General features: G+C 38.3%; 1 protein-coding gene and 1 long non-coding RNA gene across 2 annotated transcripts; both read right to left on the bottom strand.

The window, feature by feature from the left end:
* Window positions 1–1178: 1178 nt before the first annotated feature.
* LOC132142684 (uncharacterized) lies at window positions 1179–2281 on the bottom strand. Its single transcript, XR_009434099.1, has 6 exons — window positions 2158–2281; window positions 1986–2043; window positions 1778–1895; window positions 1619–1652; window positions 1448–1477; window positions 1179–1344 (listed from the first exon to the last, which is right to left on the bottom strand). It is a non-coding gene; the product is annotated as an uncharacterized LOC132142684 (long non-coding RNA).
* Window positions 2282–3935: 1654 nt separating this feature from the next.
* LOC132142683 (gap junction alpha-8 protein-like) lies at window positions 3936–6136 on the bottom strand. The gene has a single exon (XM_059552740.1). It carries the CDS (start codon window positions 6124–6126, stop codon window positions 4948–4950), a length of 1179 nt encoding a protein of 392 aa, XP_059408723.1. The 5' UTR covers window positions 6127–6136; the 3' UTR covers window positions 3936–4947.
* Window positions 6137–12222: the final 6086 nt, after the last annotated feature.

Genomic DNA, 12222 nt, shown 5'->3' with positions numbered 1-12222 from the left:
AAGAAAGAGAAGGCCATTGATAATAACACAAGCAATTGGTGCACAGTATAGAGTCTGAATCCAAATAATAAAGTCTGTAGCTAAATTAAACTTGCCAAGCACTTCAAACATAGACACCCATTCCACACGGTCAAACACCTGTTCTGCATCTAAGGAAACAGCAAGCACTTGAGTTTTGGATATCTTTGAACACTGTATTATATTAAGGGGGCAGGGGCAGCTCTGGCCTAATGGTTAGGGAATCGGACTTGTAACCTGAAGGTCGCAGGTTTGAGTCTCGGTGCTGTCAGGAGTTGTAGGTGGGTGGAGTGAATGAACAGTGCTCTTCCACCCTCAATACCCATGGCTGAAGTGCCCTTGAGCAAGGCACTGAACCCCCAGTTGCTAACAGGCTGCTAGAGCAAACTGCTGTGTGTGTGTGTGTGTGTGTTCCCGTTCCCTACTCACTGCCGTCTGTGCACTTGGATGGGTTAAATGCAGAGCACCAATTCTGAGTATGGGTTACCATACTTGACAAATGTCACGACTTTCGTCTTCTTTTTACAAAAGTCTCCTGACATTGGAATATGAGAACATTTGTTAAATAAAACCTGTCTGGTCCGGGTTTATTAGTTGAGGGAGGAGAGATTGAAGTGTTCTTGCTAACAGCTTGGATAGCAGCTTACAATCCACATTTAACAATCTTATAGGCCTGTAAGAACTGCATTCACCTGACGGTTTGTTTTTTTCTGGATCAATGAAATATATAGCCTGTAAGCACCCCTTTTTAAATGAATCAATGTGCATGTCTGTTAGAGGTTCTAAAATACATTTTTTCATATATTTTTTTAAACTCCGGAACAAAACCATCAGGGCCCGGAGCCTTGCCACCTTACTCCTTACTCAACCCCATGTTGTTGAGAAAAAAAAAGGCTTATTGGTTACCAGAAGTTTTGCTTACTATTGACTTCCACTGGATGGACATTAAAAATCCTACAGGTTATGAATCACACAAAAAAAATTTATTTCATGAACGATCTCTTAATATTTTGTTATTTATGAATTTCACCTCAGTAGTGATTAAGTGCAACAGCGTCCTCTTATAGATGATCATGATCAATGAAAACAAATGGTGTTTGCAGTTATAACTCACCGTAAATACATTTCTTATTACTGAAACAAGAACAAAACTCTCTCTCTCTTTTAAAAGAGTATTCCATTAGTTTACAATTAGTATTGTGCTGTACGAGCTGAATTTCTTGGATTCCTCTGTGGTGAGTGATCCATAAACCACTCATAGTACACTGAGTTCACCCTCTCTTTGTAACTTTTATTTTTTTGTCGTTTCTTCCTCGTTTCAGAGACCTGAAAATAAAGATAGAGCTAAAATGACCCTTGACATAAATGGATACTAAATAGAGGTTTGAGGCTTGACAGCAAAACTGAGAAAAGTTCTCAAAATTCATACCTCATTTAAAGAAACATCTGCATCTGTGACCTTTCAGAAACAAACAATAACCACTGAATAATATATATAATCAATCTGACTTCTTGTCCGTCTGTATATCAATGCACTGCTGTCCGTTGCATTTGCTACAGCGATAATGAAGTGAATATGAAATATGAAAATATCTTTTACCTCATCTTCCGGAGTTTCCATTTGTGATTTTTGTCTGTGAAATTGAAACAGGAACCAATTTGAATGTTGTAATACTGAAATCTGTAGTATTGAAATGTTACGTTTAGTTAATTCAACTACATTTATCTAAATAAAGACACATAGGAAGATGGGACCTACTTTTTGTTCTGCGGGATTTTCAACAAAAACAAGCAGATACTGAATACCAATAAAAAAATAAAACACCACAGGATGGACAACACGACCATTATTGAAAATGTGGCTAAAAATGTGGTACCTGAGAAAAAAAAAAAGTTATTTATATATATATATATGTGCGTGTGTGTTTGTGTGTGTGTCTATATATCTATCATCAATCTCAGCTCACTCGTAGTCTGATTGGAACCCATTGTTATCCATTCATCTGCTGAATTCAAAATGACATCCTAAAAATAGCATGAGATTAGTGAAAATAATTCTGCACTTATGTTTTCCTCTTATAAAGACTTATAAAAACTTCTCTGTGGTGTAAATCATCGAAGACAGACGGTAAAACTCACCCTCTGATGTCTGCTGCTTGGTAAAGCCGTGCAATCATTTGTTAATGCAGTATGTGAGTGAAGTCTGCATGTTATGTTGCACTGTGGTTGGCTATTTTCACATTTCCTATCAGCCGCCTCACACAGGAAATGCTCTGCAAAATTTCACACCCTTTCAGAATTTTCAGTCCAAAAAAAAAAAGTCCTAACTAAAAAAAAAAACACTAGACAAAAATCCAGCATCAATATAATTTTAGCTTGTCCATAATGGCATCTTTATCCATTTAAATCTTTTTTGCAGAAGTATAGTTTTTGTAGAGCTTAAATAATTCATCAAATGACCACAAGAGAGCAGTAAAGTGTTCTGAGTCTCAGCTTAACCTTGCAAAAGGGACTGTGGCAATACCATGGTACAGTAATATATCAGGAGGTAATACCCTGGTGCTGAATTATTACCATAAATAATGTGTTCCTTTTTTGGCAAAAACATAAAACTTAACAATCTGTAACAATACAATTAGAATAAAAATGAATAGATAATTCTAATAAGGATATATAAAAAAGCTAATTAATGTTTAACATATATTAATCATATAAAATGTATGCATATGTAATAAAGTAATTTGTATATATTTTTATTAATCAATTGCATATTAGATGTAGTTCGATGTATGTGTTCGAGGGAGATCTGTAAACTTGCTTGTGTTTGAAAGAATGTTTTTTCACACTGTGATATTAATAAATACTATCAGACAGCCTTGTTGACCACACATGACCTTTTATTGGCTATATCCACAGGTTTCAACTGACAATCATTTCTGTATAGGTGCAATAAAGGACTAAAAGCTAGTAAAAACAAGTTAGGAAATGATAAATGATGTGGGGAAAGAATGGCAGAAGGCCTTTAAACAGTTACTTTTCAGTACAATTTGCCATTGAAACTCACGGCTAAGAACTATTGATTAGATTTGCTCTCATCAACCCGAGATCTAATGTGTGCTTTTATGATTCGGTAAACAGGCTGATCGCTGTCTGCTCTAGAACCATTTATTTATTCCTCTGCTACAAACTGTGGTAACATGTGTCATAGCTGCCATTTCATTTTGCATTTCAGAGATCATGTAAGCAAGCTTTTCTATGAAGTAATCCCATGCTCTTATCTTAACAACCGTCAGTGTTTTATTGTTGTTTCCACCAACCAGTTCTCAGAATAGACACCGTGAAGAACTGTTTATCAGAAAAACACAACAGAGGAGATAAACACTTTATTAACTGCTGTTAAGCATCAGCTTTGAGGCTTTGTGAGCAGACAATGCCATCCTTCACATTAGTACAGTAACTAGGGGGGCAAAATGATGACCGTTCCTCTGCTTGTGTGGGTTTGTTTTAGTTCTACATTTGTTTTTGTTTTTTTGACCTACTTGATGTCTTTGTGCCGTTTATGTCTGGGTCTAATATTGCATCACCCCATGCAGTCTGCCCAAGCAGATTTTTGCCATTAAATAATATTATCCACATATCACATATAGTACAGAAAACTAGCCTTTCAATTCTAGTTTCATTCAATTCTTTAGGTTCTGGGAAAGTTTGTCTTTACTTCAGCAATTTTACATTCAGTCCAAACTAATATGAAACTGTTGGCAGGGTGTTTGACATACCAGTTATCATAAACCATCATTTGACATGAAATGAATCGTTTTTATTTAGTTGGTCAGAAGTAATAAATTAAAATAAATAATAAAATCAAATAAACAAATTTTAATGCATAGTTAATTTTAATCTCTGCTAAAAAGAAAATAAGTCAGTAAAAAAGGCGAAATACTTCTGGCCTTTAAAATATTTTAATTAGCCTTTTTTTAATGAAATGTCATGAAGGACCAAAGTATTAAAATGTTATTTCCAACAACATCAAGGATGTCAGACTGTCTGTGGTGACATGTCATGTAATGTTGTTTTATTGTCTCTTGCCGAACAATACTTTGTGCTGATTGGGCGTGATCTTTATCATCATCATCATGGCTGTATGCGCAGAGACAAGAAAGAATGTGGCCTACGATCTTTTCTTTGGCTAATGTAATTATTACACTCTAACCTAAAAATCAAGAGACTCTTAATGTAAATCAGTGAGACCATAAACAAGGTATTATGTTTAACGTAAATCAGCGGTGGTCATTTCTTTGAATAAATACTTTATATTTTGCTACTACGCCATTATGAACGACTGTGCAACTATCAGCATTTGTTTCACCTCCCACATACACATATCCATCACAGTACCATTCACATACAAATCAAGAAGCTTGATTGAGTGTTTATCATCATGTATGGTTGAACTTATTGAGGTGAAAAGGATGATGCCCTTATAGTTTTCTTATCAGAATAAAAACTAAATATCACATACAACATTCAGCTAATGGCTAATCCAAAAATGTAAATATCAGAATCGAGTAAAATTCTGGATAGAAAATATAAAAATAAAAAAAAAAACAGCACATATTTTTCTAAATCCCTCCTCCCTACATAGATCTAGCTGCTGTAGATCTATAACTCTGGTTTGTTAACTGTTTGATAAAAACAGTCCAAAAAATACTGCTGCATGAAAAAAAAAATCAAGCTCTCAAGTTTCCACGTGAAAATTGCACAGCATTATGTTTTTAAAATCGGTTTCTTCCTCAAATTAAAGAGCTGGTATTATAAGTGTCGCAACAGTTGTTGAAAGCCACCTCTTTCTTTCTCTCTTATTTTTTCTTTCTATACTTTCCCCAAAACTACAAATTACACTGCTGAACTTCTAATCCAGTTCTATATTATTTATACCGTCAAGTCATCTGACCTTGCCCGACTGCTGGCCTTGCTCAGGCTGCTGAGCGGTCGCGTGTCTTCTATCGTCTCGCTGGCTTCCACATCTGCTTCGATGGCCAACTCATCCTCATCTTCATCCCTGTGTACAACTCCCGCCGCTGCACTTGGTCCTATCACGGTCATCTGGGCATAGGAGGGCAGCGTTTCATCATACACCTTAGACATGTCTTTATTAGGTGTGGTTGCCTTGTCTGTTTTCTTCTCAAATGGCTTGTACGAAGCCGGCAGCTGCCTAGCCCCCATTCCTCCTACCTCAGTCAGAGGGAAGAAGTGCGACGTGGCTTTGTCCTTCTCCAGCATCTTATAGCCTTTGGCTTTCTGGATGGAGGAGGACGCTATGGAAGGTAAGGCCTTCTCGGCCGCCCCTGGTCCCTCAACCTGCGACCACATGGGTTTACGGAACACAAAGTGGATCTTTTTCAGGCCCAAATGGCTGATTTCCACAAAGTTGAGGAAAAGCGAGACGCAGGCCACGGCTAACATGAAGATGATGAACACTGTTTTCTCGGTAGGTCTCGAGACAAAGCAGTCAACCGTGTTTGGGCACGGCCAGCGGCTGCACTTGTAGAGTGGCAGGATTCGGAAGCCGTACAAGTAGTACTGGCCCACCACAAAGCCTACCTCAAAGAGAGTCTTGAAGATAATATGGCAGATATAGGTCCTCAAGAGTGTGCCCTCTAGACGGAACTTCTTGCTGCCCTTTGTGCTTGTCTCCTTGGCCGTACGGACACTTCCCTGATCGGGTGCAATCGGCAGCCTCTCCTCATTCAACTCTTGCTGCCTGTTAAGCTCAGCCTCCTCCCGTTCCTTGCGTTTCTCTTCCATGTGTACGTGGTGGACAGCATGGCCCACGTACACCAAAGATGGTGTGGAAACAAAGATGATCTGGAGCACCCACAGGCGAATGTGTGAGATGGGGAAGGCCTCGTCGTAGCAAACGTTCTCACAACCCGGCTGCTGCGTGTTGCACACGTAATCCGATTGCTCGTCGCCCCACACAAACTCAGCAGCCGTGCCTAAGATGAGGATTCGGAAGATGAAGAGGACCGTGAGCCACACCCTACCGATTACAGTCGAATGCTCATTTACTTCCTCGAGGATGTTGCCCAAAAAACTCCAGTCACCCATGGTTGAATGTCAGCACTGCGGAGCAAACAAAAAATGTTTTTAGTATTGAAAATGTATAAATAAACTTGATGTAGACTGTCCCAAACAATGTTGGAAGGATTGGAATTTCGTTAGTGAATCAGATTTGCAGCTTTAGTTCTAACAGATAACCATCTACAGTTAGAAAGATAACCAATCCAAGCAATCACATATGAGATTTTTTCACCCTGTCTAAAATGTCTCAAAACTCTCAAATTTCACATCCGACTCTTAAAAAAAAGAAATAAGGACCCCAAAATCTCTAAAACTGAATCAAATGCATAGGTCCATGCCAAAGGTACTCTATACAGAACAAACAGCAATACAGGCAAAGTGCATAAAATGGGCAACTTGCCACAGTAAGAGCTCCAGAGTATTTGTGTTCACCTTCCCTTGGCACACTGTGGTGTGAAGTGAACTTTTTGCTCTCTGGTTCCCACCTATGGCCTCCAATCCTTGTCGCCCGAGTGAGCAGAAGTGAATGAATCCAGTTTGATGGTTGGTTTTTAGTTTGCTGCAATATTTAAGCTGGGAGCCAGACAGCCTTTATTCAGAGGGCGACGCATGCAGTGACGCGTGGTACAATAGGATTCACAAACACAAACGGGAACATATGTGACACTGGCACTGGGAAAAGGGCCATTTTAAAAGTGTACACTTGACATGGCGCATGATTCTAGGCATACAAGACCTATTTAGATTCACTACACTGTCACTTAAGTTTGAATTAGCAGTATCGTTATAATTATCTGTCAGCTATTATAGAATGTGGTTACATTTCTCAGAAGCATTGGTTCTTTGACTCACAGGAAGTGGTTAGGTGGGCTTTATACATACATTTTTTCACATGTCCATTTTTATAGACGTAAGCTAATGCTATGCTACATGCATCAGAGAAAGTGGTCACATCCTAATGATAGATCTGTTTCTTTTTTTGAAGGCTAGCTTCACTTTTTTAAACATAAATCCCAATCAAGAAAATATGTTTATTTTGTTATTTTATCCTAAATGGATAATAACACTGTGTAATCAAACTCAGTCATGGCAAAAGTCTTGGTTTTTTTTCTTCATGTGACAATAATGCATCAGGACATGGCTATAAAACTCCATGTTATCATGAAACCAATGTACACTGAAACCAGTTTTATTTTTATCATACATTACAATACTTGTCATGAAAAGGAAAATACATTTGGATATATAAAATGTATGTAATATATAACATTTAAATTTACATTTAAATACAATATGCCAAATTTTACACATGCTTTTATAGCAACATAAAGCCAAAAGAGTCAAGTCTAATTAGTCGAAACCTCAACCAATACTGAAGAATGATGTTCAGTAGGTGGTTGTGTGATTTTTTGCTGGGTGGAGGCAGTGCATTTGCATATCTTCTTTATATTAAACACTAGTAACACCTCTGGAATGCATCACAAGATCAGTGTTAAAACATTTAATAGCAACAATAGACTAAGACTGACATGATAAACCCAATAACCCTTTTGCATTAACTACAGATAGAATTAAATACAAGAGCAAGAAATAAATATCCCTCTACTATCATTTTAACAGAAAAATAATAATAACTGGACTGCCAGTGAAGTCCCGAAAACAATGAATACTTTGTGTGTGTATAACAGGGACGTTAAAATTTGTTTCCAACCTTTGTTTTTGCTGGATTTTGTGTGTGTGTGTGTGGGGGGGGGTGATGGTGTCAGGCACTTATCAGACTGGGAGACTAGTTGGTCAACCATTTAGACCAGCTTAAACCAGCTAAAACTTAAGATGGTCTTAAGCAGGTGAATCGAAACCTGTCCTGGAAGGCCACTGTAACTACTGTAGATATTTCCAGGCAAATGTATTGGAGCTGGTTGGAGCTAAAACCTGCAGGACATCCCTTCTTAAGACCATCTTAAGTCTTAGCTAGTTCATGCTTGTCCATATGGTTGGCCAAGCTAATCTCCCAGTCAGATAAGTGCGCAAAACCCCTGTAAAACCAGCAAAAACAAAGCTGAGAGAAAAGAAGAGACCAGCAGGCTTGTTTTAGGCATCTACTTAAATTTTGGGCAACCAATATAGCCTGACAATAAATAAACTCCATCCTATCCTAGTACTTTTACATGGATTTTTCCTACACAAATATCTCAACACCATCTGGATTAGAGTATGCTAAAAGTTGGAGCAATGTTAGCTTGTACCTGAAGCCTTTATTTAAAGGTGCTACTTGTTGATATTGCCGGCACTGGCAGCCTAAGCCAGCAGCAGACTGGTGAATGGGTGTTGGGATTTCAAACAAAGGCATGATGTCATGATGAAGTACGCTGTGTCCATTAAACGTGCGCACTGAGGCATGATCCCAGATTGTGCAAATGAAGCAGGCCCCAGGCTATGGCTAAGCATAGGACCATCCCTCAAACAAAGTTATCTTACACCGATCTGCCTACATGCTGTTGCGCCACGTTTCCTGCTCCTGAGGGACGATTTAGCTGACAGACATAAATCTACATAGGATACAGTGGCTAGCATTAGCATACAGGTAGCATTAGCCATTAGCAGGGGAAAAGGGTAGGGGTGAGACAGACATCCGATGTGCTCTCACTCTCAATACACAAAAACTGAGTTGTCGGATAACTAAGGCAATTTTAGTGAAACATTGTATCTTTACTTAGAATAACTGGGACTTAATCTTACTTGGGATTTGTGTACTACTAAATAAACAGTAGCATTTGCAAGGACAATTTAATATTTATATCAAAGATCCCTTGCTGAAACTCTGGTCTAAGGTGGTTTATACTTGCTAGGGTTGGTCTAGCTGGTGAACCAAATAGTTTACATGATGGTTGATTGATGATGGGAGTTTTTGCTAGTTATTAGTTTATAATCCTGTTGGAAAAAACTAGTACACTAGCATCCCATTCTGGAGACTATCATCCAAAATTTAACAACGTCCGGTCTTTCAAGAAGATCTATTAAGTATTCTTACTGATTTTACATGACACAAGGGGTCACTTGATGCCTTTGTGAGCAATACTAACAGAATGTAGCACTCTCTCTCTTAAATCTGTAAAAAGTAGATTTAGTCTCTAAATATTGCTCCAGACTCACATAGAACTCAATCACTGTGCCCATCCTCTTGTTCTTCCATGTTAATCCCCATTAATCTCTATTCTAGCGCTAGCCATTTGATGGATCCAATGTGGGTCTCTCTCTTCTCTGTTCTTTGTGCATGCCAGAGATACCAGCTACAATAAGGAGGATTTACCTGATTCAGTTCACTTCCATTCCACGTGGGAGACTAAAGAGTGAATGAAGCTTCACTGTAGACTTGCAGTGCAGAGAGACTGTGAATGAGATTATTAAACTACCCTAAATATATTTCTTTTTGCCACTTTTCAAAGTAGCACAACCACTTTAAATTCAATGGAGAACACTCTTGGCTAACATCTAAACTACTGGGTTTGGCTGACCTTTTGTTGTAGTGAACAAACTTTCAGCTTCCACTGGAAATCTAATCTTAAACCTTTGATGGGACACTGTCCAGTCTTTCTTGGATTCTGGATTTCGCCTTTCTAACAAAGGGCTAAACATCCATAAGTGTGACTAAATGTTTTCCTCCAAGAGCTGGAATGACCCGAAAAAAACAAACAAACCAAATTTCCAAATACATAGCATTAGGGTTTAAAATAGTTAATTTCCTGCATGGTGACAAACAACTATGTAACCACAGAGTCCCAGCTGTCCATGGCCTTTAATGCATCACCTACAATACTAAATTGGCTGGAGAAAATGGGATCAATTGTTCCAAACTCAAAGGAAATGGATATGAGACTTCCTGTTGGTTTGAGTACAGCAAGAGGAAAGATAGGCCCATAGCAATACAATAGAAAAATGGAACGCAGAGTGGTCACAAATCACTATAGTGAGTGACAGTGAATAGTAGTGACGTAAAATACAGCCAAGTATGGTGACCCATACTCAGAATTCATGCTCTGCATTTAACCCATCCAAAGTGCACACACACAGCAGTGAACACACCCGTAGCAATGCTGCAGTGCCCGAGGAGCAGTTGGGGGTTCAGCGCCTTGCTCACGGGCACCTAAGTCGTGATATTCCCAGCCTGGGACTCGAACCCACAACCCTAGGGTTAGGAGTCATACTCTCTAACCACTAGGCCACGACTTCCCCAGAAGTCCCATAGAAGACTGGAGTCTAGTGGCCCTGAAAAGGAGGTTAAAAAGAGGAAGATTCATCTTGACAATCAATCATACTCATCAACTAAAACCACTCCGTGTTAATTGAGTTCAAAATTTACAAGTTACTAATTTATCTAGGTAAGGAAAAATGAGACTTTTTTTAAATCACAGAATCTTTTAGACTATACAAGAACATTTTAATTGCAAACACCATAACAAACTATAGTGTCTACACACTCTTTGTGGTCACTGTGAATAACTATTATATAACAACTGAATGGCGATTTGTTATTATAATTTTTTTTTCTCTTTAAATGTCAGATCTGAAAGGGTCTAAGCCGGTATCAGCATAACCATTGTGATCAATAGGAATTTTTCGGTAAAGATTTTTGCTGAGTGTGAAAGCTGCCGTCTTTTCCCCAATTGTTTCCAAAGGATGAATGTGAAAATAAACTTTGACACCAGAACACAAGAGGAGATGGAGACAGACACCAAGAGGTTGTTCTGCTTTTTTTCGTCTCTTTAAAAAACAACAGCGATATCACTTTGAACAGTCCCAGTGTTTTCTTTTGCTTTTGAGAATGTTTGCCGAGGCCTTTCCCGTAATAATCCACTCGGCTGTTAGGATGACAATAAAGGTCAAAATGAGGGACAGATGCATAAAAGCAATAAATAAAGGAAAAGTTTGTCTTTTCACACGAGATCATCAGGTGGATTAACACTGTCTAGGTGTCTAAAATGTGAGGGGTCAGGGCAGGTCACTCACTTACAACAGCCCTCGCAATGAATTCTGGGTAAAATAAATGATGGTTGAAATACAATTGATGTGACTATCACTTTTAAGTGGCATTATCTTCTTAAATTTAATGGATACATTAGGTGTGAGCAGAGTTGAGAAGAACTACTTTTGACCTTGGCTTATATGTGGTGTGGTTTGGGCACACAGTTAGTTCTCTTCACACAGTCCTTTGGCAGAGCTAAATGAAGAGAAAGGCATTTTATCACAGTCCGTATGACCAGGGCTGATGAGAGAATGCTGTTAGTCACAGTGCTGTTGATGACAACCTCAAGTGCCACAGTCACACTTTACCTTTAGTGGTTCCTGCACCCAGAGCTGCTCTGGAGACACATTAAAGGAACAGAAGCAACATCAGTTTGTATCATTAGTTGTGTTTGTTAAGGCAAGCCACATTATTATTGTTGTTCATATTGTTGAGTTCAAAATACATTTTTGATCAGAGATCACAATCTTGCGACTGGTGTCAGAAATAGAAAAAAGGAAAGCAAACTCCGTATGATGCAACTGAACAATCATTGCCCAAAGCTAGTCTGTTCACATGGTGGGTCTCTTCAATGTCCCATTGCCAATACCATGTCTGAGAATGCATCATGTGCCTGCATCATTCATATAAAAGTTTAGGATTATAAAAGAGATATTTGTTGTCAAGTTGGTAGTGTGGTATCTTACTTTTTAAAAGGTTGTTAGTAAGGCAATAGGAAACATTGTAATGCATTGTAAATCCCTCATGTTCCTTTAAAAAAGCCCAAGGCGCATTTAATAGCTGGGCAGACATTGAAGTGTCACACTGATATTTAAATGGCTTTCATAATCTTGATTAAATTGAAGAATAAACTGATTATAAACAAAATTTCAATTTACAGTTCAAACAATTCCCATGCAAAATGTTGATTCACTGACTATGTTATTATGTTTTCACATACTTTTATTTTACAAGGAGGATGCATTGAACTGATCAAAAGTGACATTTGTGTTTCTTTTTCAATTAAATGGTGTTCTTTTACTTTTTCTATCCATCAAAGAATACTGAAAAAAGCTAAATATTAAGCAGCACAACTGTTTTCAATATTGATAATAATAATA

Source organism: Carassius carassius, chromosome 6 (genome assembly GCF_963082965.1).
Source record: "Carassius carassius chromosome 6, fCarCar2.1, whole genome shotgun sequence".
NCBI lineage: Eukaryota > Metazoa > Chordata > Actinopteri > Cypriniformes > Cyprinidae > Carassius > Carassius carassius.
The sequence above is the reverse complement of the archived record's forward strand: the minus strand, read 5'-3'. Positions and strand labels throughout refer to the sequence as shown.